The sequence below is a fragment of the Zeus faber genome (assembly GCF_960531495.2).
Source record: "Zeus faber genome assembly, chromosome: 11".
Lineage (NCBI taxonomy): Eukaryota > Metazoa > Chordata > Actinopteri > Zeiformes > Zeidae > Zeus > Zeus faber.
Window position 1 is genome coordinate 25,239,336 of NC_137205.1, and position 16,645 is coordinate 25,255,980.

Here is a 16,645-nt window from a genome sequence, read left to right on the forward strand (position 1 = left end):
GTGGCATCATAGCTATCGTCATCCAAAATGACGATTACTGTTTGAAAAAAAAAAAAACACCTTTGTAGAGGCACCCAGAAAAAAAGCAACTTACCAAAAAATATTTTTTTCCAGAGGCCAGCCTGTGAATGTTTTGATTATTATTGTTATTACGTCTAAAATGATATTTACCACATCTCCACAAAGCTTAGAACGGGCTCCTGATATTTATTGGCAAACATTCTTTACAGAGCATTCTCCTGTAAAATCAATCGGTAGGTGAGCCAAAGAAGGTGTACTTTGGCTGTTTCAGATAAAGTTGTTTAAGTTCACCCATACTTCCTAATGGCCAACTGCCTGAACAAATACACAGAATAATTTGAAAATTGTAGTCAAAGATTTGTCGGAATCTTTGGTTATTCTGAAATGTTTCTTTAGAAAAGCAAAAAATCTTTTAGCAAACATTACGTTGTCAGTTGTCATTTCATTACCTCTTTAATGTGTATGTATGTATGTATGTATGTATGTATGTATGTATGTATGTATGTATGTATGTATGTATGTATGTATGTATGTATGCATGTATGTATGTATGTATATATGTAAGTATATATGTATGTATGTTTGTATGCATGTATGTATGTATGTATGTATGTATGTATGTATGTATGTATGTATGTATGTATGTATGTATGTATGTATGTATGTATGTATGTACAGTATGCATGTATGTATGTATGTATGTATATATGTAAGTATATATGTATGTATGTTTGTATGCATGTATGTATGTATGTATGTATGTATGTATGTATGTATGTATGTATGTACAGTATGCATGTATGTATGTATGTATGTATATATGTAAGTATATATGTATGCATGTTTGTATGTATGTATGAATGAATGTATGTATGTATGTATGTATTTATGTATGTGAGTTAAACTTTGGATCATATGGCAGGAATGATGATAACCCAAAATCAATTCTGAGAGATCTCTTCAATCCCATTGATCGCATCTCTCAAAAAACAAAAAAAAAACAAGTGATCCAAACTTATCATTGAAAACACACAAAGCTACAATCACAATGTATTTGTACTGGCAGCTGATTGACTTTTGAGCATTGTCTTTCGTGTGTCTTCTTAGCAGGCGACAAAGTGTTCATCGCCAATGTCCCGGAGGTCCTGGCCCCCCACGCCGGGTGGGCTGCTGCATGTGATATTATTGTAAATGGTGACGGTGCTGTCCGGCTCCTCCCCCTCCGCGTGGGTCTCCACTTGCCGAGGAATCACCAGTGGATTCCTCAAACTGTAGTTTCTGAGCGGAAGGGCATTGCAGTCACATTTCCACTGGTTCCCCGACAGCAAGAGTTTCTCCATGTAATCCGGGAAATCGGAGACAATGCTCGTCAACGCGTTGTCCCTCATGTCCAGGTACCGCAGCTTGGGCAGCAGCTGTCTGGTGCCGTTCTGCAAAAACTGGCGAAAGCTGTTGTTGGACAGCAGCAGGTATTCCAAGTTGTTCAGGCCGTAGAAGGTGTGGCCCACCAGAGCCTCCAGTTTGTTGAAGCTCATGTCCAGCCCCAGCAGGCTCACCAGGTCCGCGAAGCTGTGGCGCTCCACGGCAGAGATGTTGTTGTGCTGCAGGAAGAGGCGGCGGAGCCCGGAGAGCCCGGTGAAGGCCTGGGTGGTGACCTTGGACAGGCAGCCTCTGTCCAGGTGGAGGCTGTGGAGCTTTGAGAGGCCCTTGAACATCTGGTCCGGCACGCTGTGGAAGCAGCTCCCCGACAGGTTGATGACGGCCACGTGGGAGAGGCCCAGGAACGTGCCCATCGGGGCCTCCTGCATCTGGTTGTGCTCGAGCTCCAGGACCTCCAGGTGGCCGAGGCCGTCGAAGATCCTCTCCCCCAACGCGCGGATCCGGTTGTGGCTGAGGCGCAGCTCCTCCAGGTACTGCAGGTCCCGGAAGGTCCTGGGCCTAATCCCGCTGATGGAGTTGTTGGCGAGGCGCAGCACGTGGAGGCTGTGGAGGCCCAAGAAGGTCTCCTCGTGGAGTGTGGCCAGCCTGTTGTTGGTGAGGTCCAACCACCTCAGCGACTTCATTCCGATGAAGGCTCTCGGCACCACGGTGACAATCTGGTTCTGGGCCAGGTAGAGCTTCTGCAGCTTGACCAGCTTGACAAACACGTTGGCTTTGATGACCTTGAGGAAGTTGCCGGTCAGGTCTAACTCCTTCAGCTCGGTGAGGCTTTGGAACAGCTGTGGCTGGAGGTAAGCGAGTCTGTTCCCTGCCAGGACCAGCTCCCTGAGTCCGTGCAAGTCGTGAAAGACGCCTTCAGGCAAGACCGCCAAGGAGTTCCACCCCATGTTCAGGAGCCACATTTGCGACAGGCCGGCGAACAGCCGCTCCTCCACGCGGGACAGCTGGTTGTTGTGGAGGCTGATGGAGGCGAGGCCCAGCGTGTTCTGGAAGACGGCACCCGGCAGCATCCTAATGCGGTTTCGCTCGAGGTGGACGTGCGCCAGCGACCTCAGCCCCTTGAAGACCTGGGGGTCCAGCGTCGTCAGCTGGCTGCTCTGCAGGTTCAGGAACTCCAGGTTGGACAGGTCCTTGAAGGAAGCCGCCGGGAGGGTGGTGAACAGGTTAGCGTCCAGCCACAGGGAGTAGGTGGAGACCGGCATGTTGGACGGGACCTGCGTGAGGTTTCGAGCGCTGCAGTACATGTTGAGCTCCAGGCTGTAGTCGTCGTACACGCAGGCACACCCCTTGGAGCAGGGGATGGGCTCCTCCGTCGGCTTCTCAGCCCCGGCGTCCGGGTCCGGCGACACCGGCGACGTCCCCAGTACCCACACCACCACCAGCAGCAGCACCGTGGTTTGCATCCCAGCTGCGGGGAGAGCGCCAAGCCTGGTCAAGCCGAACGACATTCTAACATTGAGTCATGGACCTTTTTTTTTTTTCAGTGAATGCAGACAAGCTCCCCTGTTAAAACACAGGTTTTTAGATCTTACCTTAAATCTCGGTGATCATGAAGTTTGACCGGCGGTAAAAAATAATGAATAACTGAACCGTTTGTGCAATTGTTTGTATGCAGAAAGACGAGGCTGCCAAGCCCTACCAAAACATTTTCTCTTTTTTTTTTTTCTTTTTTTTTCTCTCTTTTTTTTTTTTTTTTGGAGCCAGACCCACTGGATTTTTTAGAATTAACCCTTAAATGTCCACACAGCCTGCGATGGTTGTAATGAACTACATTTAGGCTCAAATCCAATGACTTTTATGAGTTTGGTCTATGTTGTGGATTTGTGGGTTTCCCAGCATTGGGGATTATATTACAAAAGTTGAACACAACAAGCTCCGAGTTTATTTACCAAACATGCATGTGCCGGAGAGAGAGGAGCACACAATTAAATCCTAATGACGTCTTAAATCATCAATAGCAAAAAAAGAGGTTTATACGAGAACAAAATTCATGTGTGAACCACGAAACACGAAATTAAAATAAGATAAAATAAGAGTTATAGAGATGACAAAAGCTATAGAGGGCACGTCATACCCGCAGGGCATTCTTTAAGTTTAGCTCTTGGACGGAGATGGTTTCTAAACATATAGATATCGGATGTGCAAATAAACAAAATGAATATTATGTTATTGCATGAAATTAAACTGCGATAACACCACCCAAAAGTTGATTTTGCTGATTTTTGTGGCATCTGAGGCTTTTCCGTGAACTATGAGGACGCATGTATATAGTCTAGAAGTCATGTAGCTCACACAGACACACACACACACACACGCACGCACGCACACGCACACACACGCACACACTGTAGTTTAATGTAATGTAATAAACAAAAAGAGCATTTAAGATGGCCTTTGATATTTACCAAAGCCGGGGCTCTCTGTCACTGAGTGCAGGATTTGGCCGACAGACAGCGACGGGGAGATAAGAAGAATGTATTTCTTCTGGTTGTTAACGATTGACTCGCTCACAAATGTTTATTCAACAGGGGGACAATACGAGAGGAAACTGCAGGTCACCTCGCCGATACGTGCAGTCGTCAGCATAGGCATTTGAACTCAGGGGAAGGCTTCATATATTGGAAAAAAAAAAAACCCCAGCCGCAGCCGCTTATTTGAATTGATTTCGCTTTATTTCCCGGTTGGTTGCCCACGTGGCCGCGCCGCGGGGCCAGTTTCGGAGCCGCGTTTCCGAATCGTGTCTTGGCAGGAAAGCGTTTTTCAATGACTAACTTCTGTTCCCCTTCTTTCTTGGTAATCGGAGTTCCGTTGAACAGCCATGAACCGGGCATGTTCTAAAGGACAACGGAACCCTGGTCAAACACCGTCCTCCTCGCGCACCAGCTCCATCCTGCAGGCCCCGAGGCCCAGCGCCGCCCGGGAGGGGACACACACACACACACACACACACACACACACACACACACACACACACACACACACACACACACACACACACACACACACCTTTTTTATTGTGCATGTCTGTGTGTGTACAGTGTAAACAGCGGCGTATGGAATTGGAGCCGCCGTCGCCGACGTGCGTTTGAGCTTGAGCCACCGCGGCTTGTGGGGGGACTCCACGTCACGGAATGTATTTGAGAAACGCAAAACCTCGCCCCCTGCCTTTTGGCTCCCGCCCAACCCGTCGTCCTGTGTTGTTTCTGTGCGACACCTCCTGACAGGCGGCCGTGATGGAAATACTGGTGAGGAGGGTTTGAAGTCTACATTGGAATTTTACAATTGGCCCCAATGCGATTCATTATTAGGCTCCTGGTGCTTTGTGTATTTGTGTGGCTTTGAGTGGCTGAGATGAATAAATAACATTAGTCACTATATATACTTTGTTTATGATCACATCTATCTTATTTTCATGCACTTGTACTAAATAATCCAAATTTCCATTAAATGTGGCAGACATGCCAATTGATAACTGTATTAGAATTGGTATTATTTTGAGCATGCTGTTTTGTGGAAAAGTAGAGGAAAATGTCCAACTAGTGCATCCTAGAGTCTTAAAAAAGTTAAAAAAAAAAATATGAAGGTATTACGTCAGAGTTCACGGTCAAGAGGCTCATAATGAACTGTTCTTCTTTCTCATTCTCTTGCCAGTAGGGGGAGCTGTTGGCCTTTTGGCGTCACAGGCTATTGAAGCTTTTTATTTTTATTTTTTTTATTATAGAAGATACACGGAATTTTTTAATTGTGATCACCAAGTGAATGTCATCTTATCAGGCAATGTCATCAGTGAATTACCCCCTTGATGACTGTTTTTCTTATGGAGTGGAAGAATCAATTAATGAAAAACAAAACACAAGTAAAAGAAGAATAGAATATCAAACACATGTAATTACATTGGGAGAACAATGTTAATTTTAGATATAATTAATTAACAGGTAATGGAACCGTTAAAGCACGCACTGCTTTTTTAATCACTCTTCCAGCCGTACAGCAGGAGTCTGATGGAATGGCCAGCGTGCCGCACTATGATTGCTAATCCAACTCAAGAAAGCTGAATGTTCAGCGGCAGGATACAAGCTGATGGAGCTGTGGGTGCTGCAGAGGCTTTTCTTCCTGCTCCAGGAGAAAACATCCCCTCAAACACACACTGGGTAAGTTCTGCGCTCCCTCAGCAGTGGTGCAGAAGCTGTCAGTTTGAACTGGCGGTGTTTCAAAAAAAAAAAAAAAAAAGCATTGGTCAGTGTTGCAGCACATCAACGGGTGAAGTGAAATTGTTAAAAATTAAAAAATAAATATGCAATAAACTCATTACTCAGGATGTTATGAGTACTTTTACCATAGAACTGGTTCATTCATTTTTCTACATTTTCTGATTGAAATGTTGGTTCCCATCATTTATAACTCGCTGAACGCTTCACTGTTGAGGAACCTCCCGCTCTGCCGCAGCCTCTCACTGGGGTTCAGTGCAGTCCAATGGGGGCAAACGTTCAAGCCTCAAAAAAAAACAACTTTTTAATCTCCGAGAAATCCGAAAAACAGATTCTGGCTGCATCTGAGAGACTAGAAACAGCAGGTCCTGCCGCTTCCTACCGTCAACCTGCTGCAGCAACATTATGCTCTGGGCGCAGCTTAAAGTAGTAGTAGTGGGGACGCGGTTTTAAATGAAATGTGATAGTACTGTTATCCGAAACATGTTACAGAAAAAAACCCACAAATACATTTGTGACTATAACGTGAGCTTTTTTTTTTTTTTTTTCTTTCCGACAAGGAGATTTAACGTTTCTCTTTAAAGGCTCAAACGTTTGCCCCACTGGACTCGACTGAAGCACAGTTAGAAGCTGCAGCAGAGTGGTAAGTTTTTTTTTAGGAGGGAAGCTTTCAGCTCACATGCTCTAAGTACAATATTCCGGCTCACCTTTCGCGCCTCGTCCCCCGGTCTCCCGTTCCCCCGGTCCCCCGGCGCTTTCGCCAGCGCCCTTGGAAAGATCGCCCCCGGCGTGGACTCCTCACGGGAACACTGAAGCGCTCGTCCAACGACTCGTCTCTTTGAGCCACTGAGTCTCTGTGGGAGCTGGGTCGTCTCCTCCAATCGTTTGATTCCAGGAACGGGACTCGGATGGAGAAATCAGGACTCGAGCCTGTGACTGTTTTAGGCCTGTCTGTCCAAAACCCATTTTGAGTACTGTCTATTGTGTTCGATTATGTCTGTTTTAGGACTGGACGGGGAGGAATATATTTTTTATTCAATATCAATTACAATGTCATAATATGCCCAATATTGAACAGTGGATAATGTCGTTTATCAGACCAGGTTGTGTGATGACAACCCTTGTAGTGCTTATATGAAAAATAATTCACACAAATTCACGAGGCTCCAGGCAATTGCCGAACTATGGCAACGGTGCCTAACTATGTGATTTATTGATACTCGATGTTTAAAATATAGAAAATAATTTGGACGAACACTCCAATATCGATATTCGAAAAAGAAATGAGGTAGACAGGTCAGTGCACTGCTCACCAGTGTTACTCAAAAAAAAGGGATGATAATAATATAGTATATATAATATGTACTATATTATATGTATATCATATAGTACATATTATATAAAAAACGTATTACACATTACTCGTTACTTGAAAGAATAATAATGCATTACTTTACTTAATTACTCCCTTTAGAAAGTAATTTGTTATACTACTCGTGACATCACTTTTGCATTACTCCGCATCGCCTGAGACGCATCGTCACGTAATTGCCAGATAATAAAATAACGTTAAACTTTACGTATGCCCACGTATCAGCACAAATCCCTAAGAAGGGACAAGGAGGACACACACAAGGCCAGCCCCAAGATTACTTCACGGAAACATGTCGTGGCCAGAACAAGGCTCGGCTGCATCCCCGGGAGAATCGAGGTGGCACCGGCGGGAGGCCGGACACCGACCCTCCCAACACCGCGAGGCGCTGATACATTTAAAATGAAATGAAAAAAAAAAAAAAAAAACACATTCAAATGGCAAGATGGCGCCGCGGACACGCCCTTTGAGGCCGAGGCCCCCGCCACCAACATCAACATCGTAAGTGAAAACCTGACGACAGACAGGTTGCCTCTAACAGACTGCGGTTGTAAGCGTGTCCCCCGTTGCGAAATGTCAACTCCGGGCTCTGACGAGAGGAGAGACAAAACGCCCGGCGAAAAGGTCAGATAACCAGGCTTCACCCTCGTCCAGCACTGGTTCTGGAGTTATGTCACAATGTCCTCATGGACGACTGTCACGATTATCGTTGAGAATCGGTATCGTTTCCGCTCTGCTCATGACACCGCCCGAAACCACCGCCGAGCGAGAAGGGAAAACCCCGACACCGGCAAAACCCTCCCCATCGTCTTCCGTACTCGCTCGGGCGATCAATAACGGGTCCGACGCGTCGTGATCCCTGATCCAAGATGAGCCCGTTTCGGCGGCTTCGCCAGGAAGGAGGAGGGAAAGAAGACGACGCCTCGGAGGCCGGAATCGCGGAGAAGAGCGGGGAAACCCAGCGGGCGGCAATGGGGGCGGTCAGAATATGACGGGGGGGGGGGGATCTCGCCAGGGGATGAGAAGCGCCCTCCCGGCGGGCGATTGGCGCCGTCCGCCGGCCCGCCGCAGAGAATGCAAATGGGGGTCCGGAAGCATTGTCACCCAGCTCCCGTCCCGGGTCCACAGAGGCGGGGGGCAGCCCAAAAACTCTGGCTGTACCCCCGCGATAACGGCCGAGGACCTCGGCAAGATCGATCTGAAGGTATAGAAGAATAGATGGTCGGAGAACGTTGCTGTTCCTTGCGTTTGAGGTAATGGGGAAAAAAGACGAAGCCACTTTTTTGGGGGGGTTTTGTTTGTTTTTGTCACTTAGTCACGACCGTAAATGGTGCAGTTCTCTGTGTGTCCTTTTTTTTTCCCTGCAAGCGTCAGCGTTACTTGCGACTTATTGTCTCGTTTATTCATCGTTCAATTTGTCTTTATCTTGTGTTTCCTCTTAATGCCAGGGGGTTTAAGGGACAATGGGAAGCACAAAGCCTCGTTCGTGCTTGCAATGCAATATGAAACGGATTTCCTCCTTTTTTTCCAGGGGACTCATCCTGCAGCTGAGGAGGTTCGTTTCTGGCGGTCACGGTGGGCGAAGCAGAAGAATGTGGCTCTCACATGGGTCAGTAGGATCAGCAGGGGTGGGCAGGTGTTTTTCCGCTCATAGACCGCAATCAGATATTGATGTGAAAGCTCCTTATTCATGTAAGTAATTGAGGTTGGACGAGTTTGGTGTCGTCTTTTAACTGGCGGTGACTTTAACGTCGTTCTATCAAAGCAGAAATACCAACTAGAGTGCTTTGTGAAAGACGTTCATGCAAATATTCAACTCGATGCATATCTGGAGAATCAAGTTTCCCAATTCTAAGGTACGCATTTAAGAGGTTTATTCATCACATACATATACATACTTTCATGCATATATGCAGTGAAATGTCAATGCAACGCACCCGGCGATTACACACAATATGTCCTAGACCGAACAGAGTGGCTACCTAAGAATTTCTACTTGACCAACTAACTGATTCCTAAAACGTAATGCAGTAAGTCGAATACTATAGAGTAAAATAAAAAAATATAGAATAAAATTAAATAAAATAAAATAAGAACTCATTGGTAATGCAGAGTGGGGGTACAGAATAGATAAAGGGAATAGGCTTATATGTATGGGATAGACTTATGTATATGGCATAGGCTATTTATGTATATACAGATATGTGCATTAAAGTGGCATGTGAATAAAGTGAGGTAGTGTTTGTGAGATATACAGCACAGTATACAACAGTACGGCACAGCAATACGCTAACACCGAACAACCCAGAACAGTGACACAGTATGCGGTACAGTATGCTACATACAGTACAGTAAGGTAGTGGAGCCCACGTGTGTGGCTCAGTGAGGACCCCTGGTGAGGTCAGCATTGACAGTCAGTCCCAAAGAGAATACGGCAACGCAGAATTTGAGCGCTCCATTAATGGATCACAAATTCACAAATTCCACACGGTTCATGTTCATATTCCTTTATCCCCCGCCTCTTGTAAAATTCGTTCTTCTCACTGGAAATTGAATCGCTGCGTTTCGAATGATGAAGTTGTGAAAGCTGAAATAAAGACATTGATTCAACGGTACAGGAATAAGGCCCAAACCGAAGAAACGTAATTGTATTCAATGGGAACTTATGAAATTTGAAATTGCCAAGTTCCTGAGGAAATACAGTTCGGATCTTGTCAAGTCAAAGAGGAAAGATGAAGAGAATGTAATATATATATATATATATATATATATATAGACCAAGAGGCCTATTATATATATATATATATATATATATATATATATATATATAATATCTACCATCACCTCTCTTTCCCAAAAGCCCCCTTGGGAACGAGAGTCTGGGAACAAATGAATGAATAAAAAACTCTTGTTGAATATCAGAATGAGCTCGATAATATGTACAGGCTTAAAGCGGAGGGTGCGTTTATTAGATCCAGGCAAAAACGGAGCGAAAAGGGGGGAACAAAATTCCGCATGTTCTTTGAGGTGAGAAATACTTCACCTCGAAAGTTAACTCTCAACAAGTCAGCAGCGGATGTGTGTGGTGACCCTGAACACATTCCTACATACTGTTCTAGTTTCTACAGCAAATATGGTAAACAGCACGTCTCAACGCTGTGAAACAGGACGCAACCTCTTTTCCTGGAGTCAACCGAGGTTAATCCCATAGGTAACACTGACCAAGAGGCCTGTGATGTACAAATGTAAAAAAAAAAAAAAGGGTTTTTTTCCAGAAAGTATATCTAATCTCTCCCTCCTACGTTAACACACAGCTTAATCACACTGATTCCCAAACCTGAAAAGGACGTACTGCTCGTTGATAGCTGGCGTCCTGTTCCTCTTTCTAAATGACCTAAATAACCTTTGCCAAACGGCTGAAGTCAGTCAAATGTGAATTATGGGCAGTGGACGACTCCTGTTATTCGCTCAATATCTAACGTTCCCGTCAAAGATACAGTGACATACTTGGGGATCTCTATCAATAAGAATTTAAAAAACAAGAAGTACTTTCATTTTTTGCCCCCATCGTGGGAAAAAAAAACACACGAGGGGGAATTTAATCAGTGGCTTCTGTCTTTGAAAGGTAGAACTTTAATAACAAAAGCAGAGTGCGTTTCTAGGCTTACCTGCGTTGCTCTCTCCATTACATATTGATAATAAAACAATCAAAGAGATAGACATGGCACTCTTCAATTTTTTATGGAAAAATAAAACACATTACATAAAGAAATAAATCAGTCATCATGAATAGATAGAATGGGGGGCCTCAATTTCTCTGGATTTCAATACTTTGAACAGCACATTTATTAATGAATTAATCAAGCAAATCCTGAATTCTGAATTGTATTTCTAATTAAATATTGTCTTTAATTGGTGGATTAAAATGTGTATTAGTGCGCAATTAAGACGTTGAAAAGATTCCTATTTCCCCCTCTAACTTCCACAGACAAGCGCTGCTTGCACGGTCTATGATGTACAAGCCCAATTTTTCACTGCGCCGCTACTCTATAAGGAATAATAGAGACATATTTTACAAAAACAGATCTCTGTTTTTCAAGGGGTGGTTCAATAATAACATTGTTTGGTTGAGTCAGTTGTTCAATAGTAATGGTGTTTCATGTAGTTATCAGGAATTACTTCAACATGATCAGATATCTATATTCTTCAAGGGTCGTACAGTAAAATCAGCTTCTGTTCTTGATGTTCCTTCCTCTGATGGAGCTGACTGACTCATCTAGTTCCAAAAACGACCGTGAGATCTTATTCGGTGTAATATTGTTTCTGTTCCACCCGGAATAGCTTTTTTGGAATAGTCGTGTAAACAATTTATGGTGAAAAAAAGTCTGGTTGTTATGGATTGTTATGGAAATGAATGTATACCCGTAATCTGTGGCAAGATATTTGTAGATTTATCTGGATATACTGTATTATCTTGGATAATATAATATAATATAATAATATTATCTACTGTTTTTATATGTAACTTTGAGCTTCTGTAACGGTGGTCACCCAGTGAAGTATCTTCTTTATTTTAAAGAATAAAATGTGGTGGTGTTGGTACTTTACAGGCTCTTGTCTCATGGCAGCGCCTCTCTAAAGAGGTACGGCAACATGCAATGGACAAAACACACCAGACCTGTAGCACACCACAACTCCAAAGAGGCTCCATTTGAAATACTACAATCTTAGACTGCTTAACTCTGGCGAAACTCGTATATAATCAAAACAACATTTTTAACTCTGTTACACCCACGTTCCCTGAATTTTCGCCACATATAAGCAGCAACTGCACAGCACAAACTTAGGCACACAGGTACGCCACATCTCAAAACTTAACATAGGGGTACCTAATGACAGGATAGCCAACCTCCAAATTATTCCATAAGGACGAAGCAGATGAAGATAAAAAAACATAACCCTCCAGCCAACTACTGGCGGTGGGATGCCTTATGCACCCCACAAGACCCATTCACACTGTGTACTAATAGCCTACAGAAAGAGATTAACACCTCTATAGAACATACATATCCTGACCTATAGTGTATGTTATCAGGTGCATAAAATAAACTAAACATTTGACTGCGTGTCATGAATAACATTCTGCCCAGACATTTCACAAATCAACCTGGTTACTGGTTTGACTGGACGACTAAGCCTAGACTTGTACTTTGTAAGGGTACTAGGAGGTTCGGACTGTGTGGCCGAAGCTATGGTAACAGTACCCTGTGTGTCACTAGTGTCTTCAGTCTGTGTAGGGATAGCACTTGTTTGCCCTGTATCACTAATGATACAAACGTCAGCGTCAGTCACAGAACTAGAATCAGAGTCTACGGACTGGTCTTCCATCCGGTTTTCAGTCGTCTCCTCTGGCTTGCTTTGAGTGGCAAGCAGGACTGGAGCCACTCTCTCAGTGTCAGTGGATTTGGCATGTGAGTGTCCGGTGAACGATTGCTGTGTAATCCACTCCAGGGTCCTTCCCTCAGAATCCCCGGATTCCGGAACAGACAAGGAACCAGCGTCTCATTTTCCATTCCTCCACTCCCTTCATCAGGCAAGGAACCACGTTCCACCTACACCAAAGGCAGGATGTTATACAGCATCAACAGATTTTGATAAACAACTTTCTCCCGGCCAGTGATGGTGTCACGAATCCTATATGTATGTCTTACGTACGTCCTATGTCCTATATGAGTCTCAGAATTTCTTTCCATCACTGTGTAGACAGTAGACTCCTTATGGTCTGCGACCTTCCTCTTTCCTCTTTGTTTCTTGTTCGCCAACAGCCCATCGTCACCAACGTCAATGACGGGCCCTTTCACTCTCTTGTTGTAGAGCTCAGTGTGACGGCGCTTTTCTTTTGTGACATGTCCGTGGACTATTACCATAGCGCTCTCCAGGTCTTTTGTGAGAGACGTCACATACTTGTCATAACTGACCACAGCTGGATCATTCAGAACAATACGAAACAGCACGCCAACTGGAAGGTGAGAAACCCTACCAATCAGGAAAAAGTCGTCTCGTGAGCTGTGCTATTGTACATGAATGTTAGTGCCTGCAACCACCTCGGTCAGTTAGCGTTTGTCTCTGGTGCCAGTGCGCGGATCGTGTTGCCTGTTGAAACGTTCCACACTGCCTTTACCCATCGGATGATAAGGGGTTGTGTGTGACTTCCTCACACTGGAGACCCTAAGCAGCTCGCTGATAAGTTGACTTTCGAAGCTAGGTCCTTGGTCACTGTGGATTTGTTCTGGGAAGCCATACACACAGAAGTACTTATCCCACAGGACCGATGCCACCTGTTTGGCCGACTGATCTTTGTAGGGAAACGCTAGTGCAATGAAGTGGTCGGTTTCTTGGCTATAATGACACGTCCTTGCGTTGTGTATTACCAAATGTTAAAATAAAATCGAAACATCTAAGTAAAAAAAACGAAAGGACTGAACATCCATTTACAAAAACAACGCTGACCACACTTGATCTGTATGTCCACACAGCATCCACAGTGATTGGTGTTGAGCTGATCTATAAGATATCCGGGTCACTCCTAGCAAGTTTCATAAAAATGTTTTAATTATTTGTCCTTTTTTACTGTTTAATTATTTGTCCTTTATTTACCTGTTTGTATCTTTACAAATCGGTTTAAATCAAACTGTTATTGATTATTTGTTTCATTGTACGATTAAAAGAATTGAAATGAAAAAAAAAAAGACAGATCTGCCATTTTGTCCTCTCACACAAACTCTCGCAAGAGCCAAAGTCACATGAGAGGTGAAAACAAAAAGCCCATCAATCCGGATGATCCAAAGCTGACCTTTCACCTCTAACCAATGAGCTTTGTTGATGTAGAAAGAAGCCCCCCGGGTAAGTTGGAGTTGCACTTGGACTTGCCCCTGCACTCGGATGTATATAAAGAACTTATGTGGGCTTACACGAGTAACGAGTAACACATAATTGTTTGATTAGTAACTGAAATGTGATTACTGAATGTGTGACCCACCGCAGACTTTAGGTACATTTGGTGATTTTTGACTTTTTTGTGCATTATTTGAAAGTGAAGAATCAGAGCTTCCAAACAAGGTGTCACTTGTGTAAATCAAGCAAATATTTTTAAAGCTATGACTTGTTAATGACAAGGGTGTGGCAAACTGTGTTTCTGAGATAATCACCTTCAACGTTTTCCCGACACTTGGCTTCATTCAGCCAGCTCCCAGAATGCAAATGGTTTGGAGGACAAAACAGAGCCACATGGCTACTTGTCACAAGGCCACTTAACACACCCTGCTGAATGGGAGCAATCTCTGCATTGTTCATGCGTTTTGAGAGAATGTTGAACAGCGTCATCGACACACAACATGTTTTGTTTTTAAAAAGGCTTTAATTTAGTAGTAATGATATACATGTTTTATAAAAGTGTTCTCTACGTCCAGGATTACGCCGGCATCAGATTCAGCATCGCTGTCGGAGAACTGACTATCATTGCAGAAAATGATGTCCAGTACGAGCCGCTTACACTGACTTGGATTTATCGCACTGGTCAGATTAAGGTCTGCGATATGATTTAGATTTAGATTTGGAAGCGCTTTGAGCGGTCGCAAGACTGGAAAAGCGTTATATAAGATGCAATCCATTTACCATTTACGCCATCTACACAATAATGTCTCTGTGTGTGGAAGGAAAACCATCGATCGGCGTTGTTCAGCGCTGTTCAGCGTCTCAGTAAGTGAACTGGGTTTCCCCATGTAATCTAACGGGAATACTTTACTCCATGGTTTAACATTTTTCTACTATTTATAAATCAAACTCGGTTTTGAAAACACGTTGAGAGATTAAAAAAAACAAAAACCCCACAAAGGAACGAATCTGGAAAAATCTAAAACGCTGTTTTCAACTTATTTGGCTGCCCCTGGCGATTTTAGAAATGTGTGACAATGCAGGTTTTGCTGCGGTGGGGCACATTTAGGAACAGTAATGCGCTACATTACTCGTTACAGACAAATGTAATGTGATCCCCAACACTGGTCTTCAAAAACAGAAGCAATCGTTAATTAGACACCATATGTATATAATATTAATAATATTCTAGTTTCGCTTTCATGTGAGTAACACTGACTGTTATGAAAAGAACAGCTGTATTACAACTCACTGTAAAAAATATCTATATTTTTTTTTATTCTTAGCAATTTTAATTTGAACATTATGTGTCAGAAACTCTCAGGGCACTTTTAAATGTGGCCTTGAGCTGCCGCCTTCCAAAAGCTCGGAATAGAATCCCTCAAATCCATGGACCTGAAGCTCTCAAACCGCGGCGGATAAAGCTCCTTTCTTTCTCTCTGTTATCGGCTCAGAGAGGGGATTTTAATTAAACTAAATTGTTTTCTTTTGTCCCCGCCGAAATATAGCGCCGGAACAATGGAGCCTCCCCGACCACGTGGCAAGCAGGGCAGGAGGCGCAGGATGACTTCGCCGCGTTCTACCCTCTCAGTTCGCGTTTTAATCCAGCATTCTTCTCTTCTGGGTTGTGATCCAGCCGCAGATGAGATGACAATACAACGGTGTCTCTTTTTTCAAACCGCATTTTTTTTTTTGAGAGCTGGAGCGGAGCCCGGAGACCCTCTGAGGGTCTCGGAGGTGATGCCGCAGCTGAACTCCCTGTCTCTCCACAGACCCCCTGCACACCCAATCAGACGTTATAAATAGCTCCACTCAGCCCCCCCCTCCCCTTAGCCCATCCCCACAGGCTTTTCGGGGGGGAAAGAAGAGACGAGCATCGGCTTTGGCTTTGTCTTGACATCTGGAAGGCGACCGGATCTCAGCCTCCCTGTGCTTATTTATTGATCGTGATCACTGTGTGCGGCGACCGCCAGAGCTAATCAATGAGGCCGACGGGCCAATTAAGTTTTTTTGATTCTGACTCTGCCACTTCCCTGTCGATCTGATCAGTGCTGCGTCCACTTCCTGCTGCGTCCCCGCAAGACAGGGAATCATTACGAAACATCAGGGGCAGATTGTTATTATAATTTTTTTTTTTTATATTCTCGTCATGAGGGGTATTATTTGAATCCATGGTAACCTGGTGAGACACTGTGGGGATGACTTTTTTAACATCATAGAAATGCATGGAAAACATCACGATAAAGCCTGGATAAAGAAAGAAAGAAAGAAAGAAAGAAAGAAAGAAAAAAAGTAAGAAATTTGTTTACACATAAAAATATGTTAAAAAAGGATTCATCATACAAATGGCCGCAAAACACCTTGCAACAAAATAAATAAATAAATAAATAAATAGATAAATAACTAAATAAATGAATGAATGAATGGAAGAATAAATTAGTTTTATTTTTTAATTTTTGAAGTATCATAAAAATGGAGACCCTCTAAAATAAACAAATTAATAAACACACAAACATAAAAACAAACTCCAAAAAAATCCAAATGTGGCTGTCCCTAATGTAAACTGCGTGAGGATCAGTGGTACCTTGGTGTTAAAAGCAGAATCAGAATCAGAATCAGAAAAGAAAAAGGTATCTGGATGAGAGAAGTGTCGGGAATGTCATCGGCGTTA

General features: G+C 43.7%; 1 protein-coding gene across 1 annotated transcript; it reads right to left on the bottom strand.

The window, feature by feature from the left end:
• Window positions 1-218: 218 nt before the first annotated feature.
• Window positions 219-2,864, bottom strand: igfals (insulin-like growth factor binding protein, acid labile subunit; the record flags this gene model as incomplete). The annotated part of the gene is made up of 1 exon (XM_080009976.1): window positions 219-2,864. One exon carries the CDS (start codon window positions 2,862-2,864, stop codon window positions 1,125-1,127), a length of 1,740 nt encoding a protein of 579 aa, XP_079866102.1. The 3' UTR covers window positions 219-1,124.
• Window positions 2,865-16,645: the final 13,781 nt, after the last annotated feature.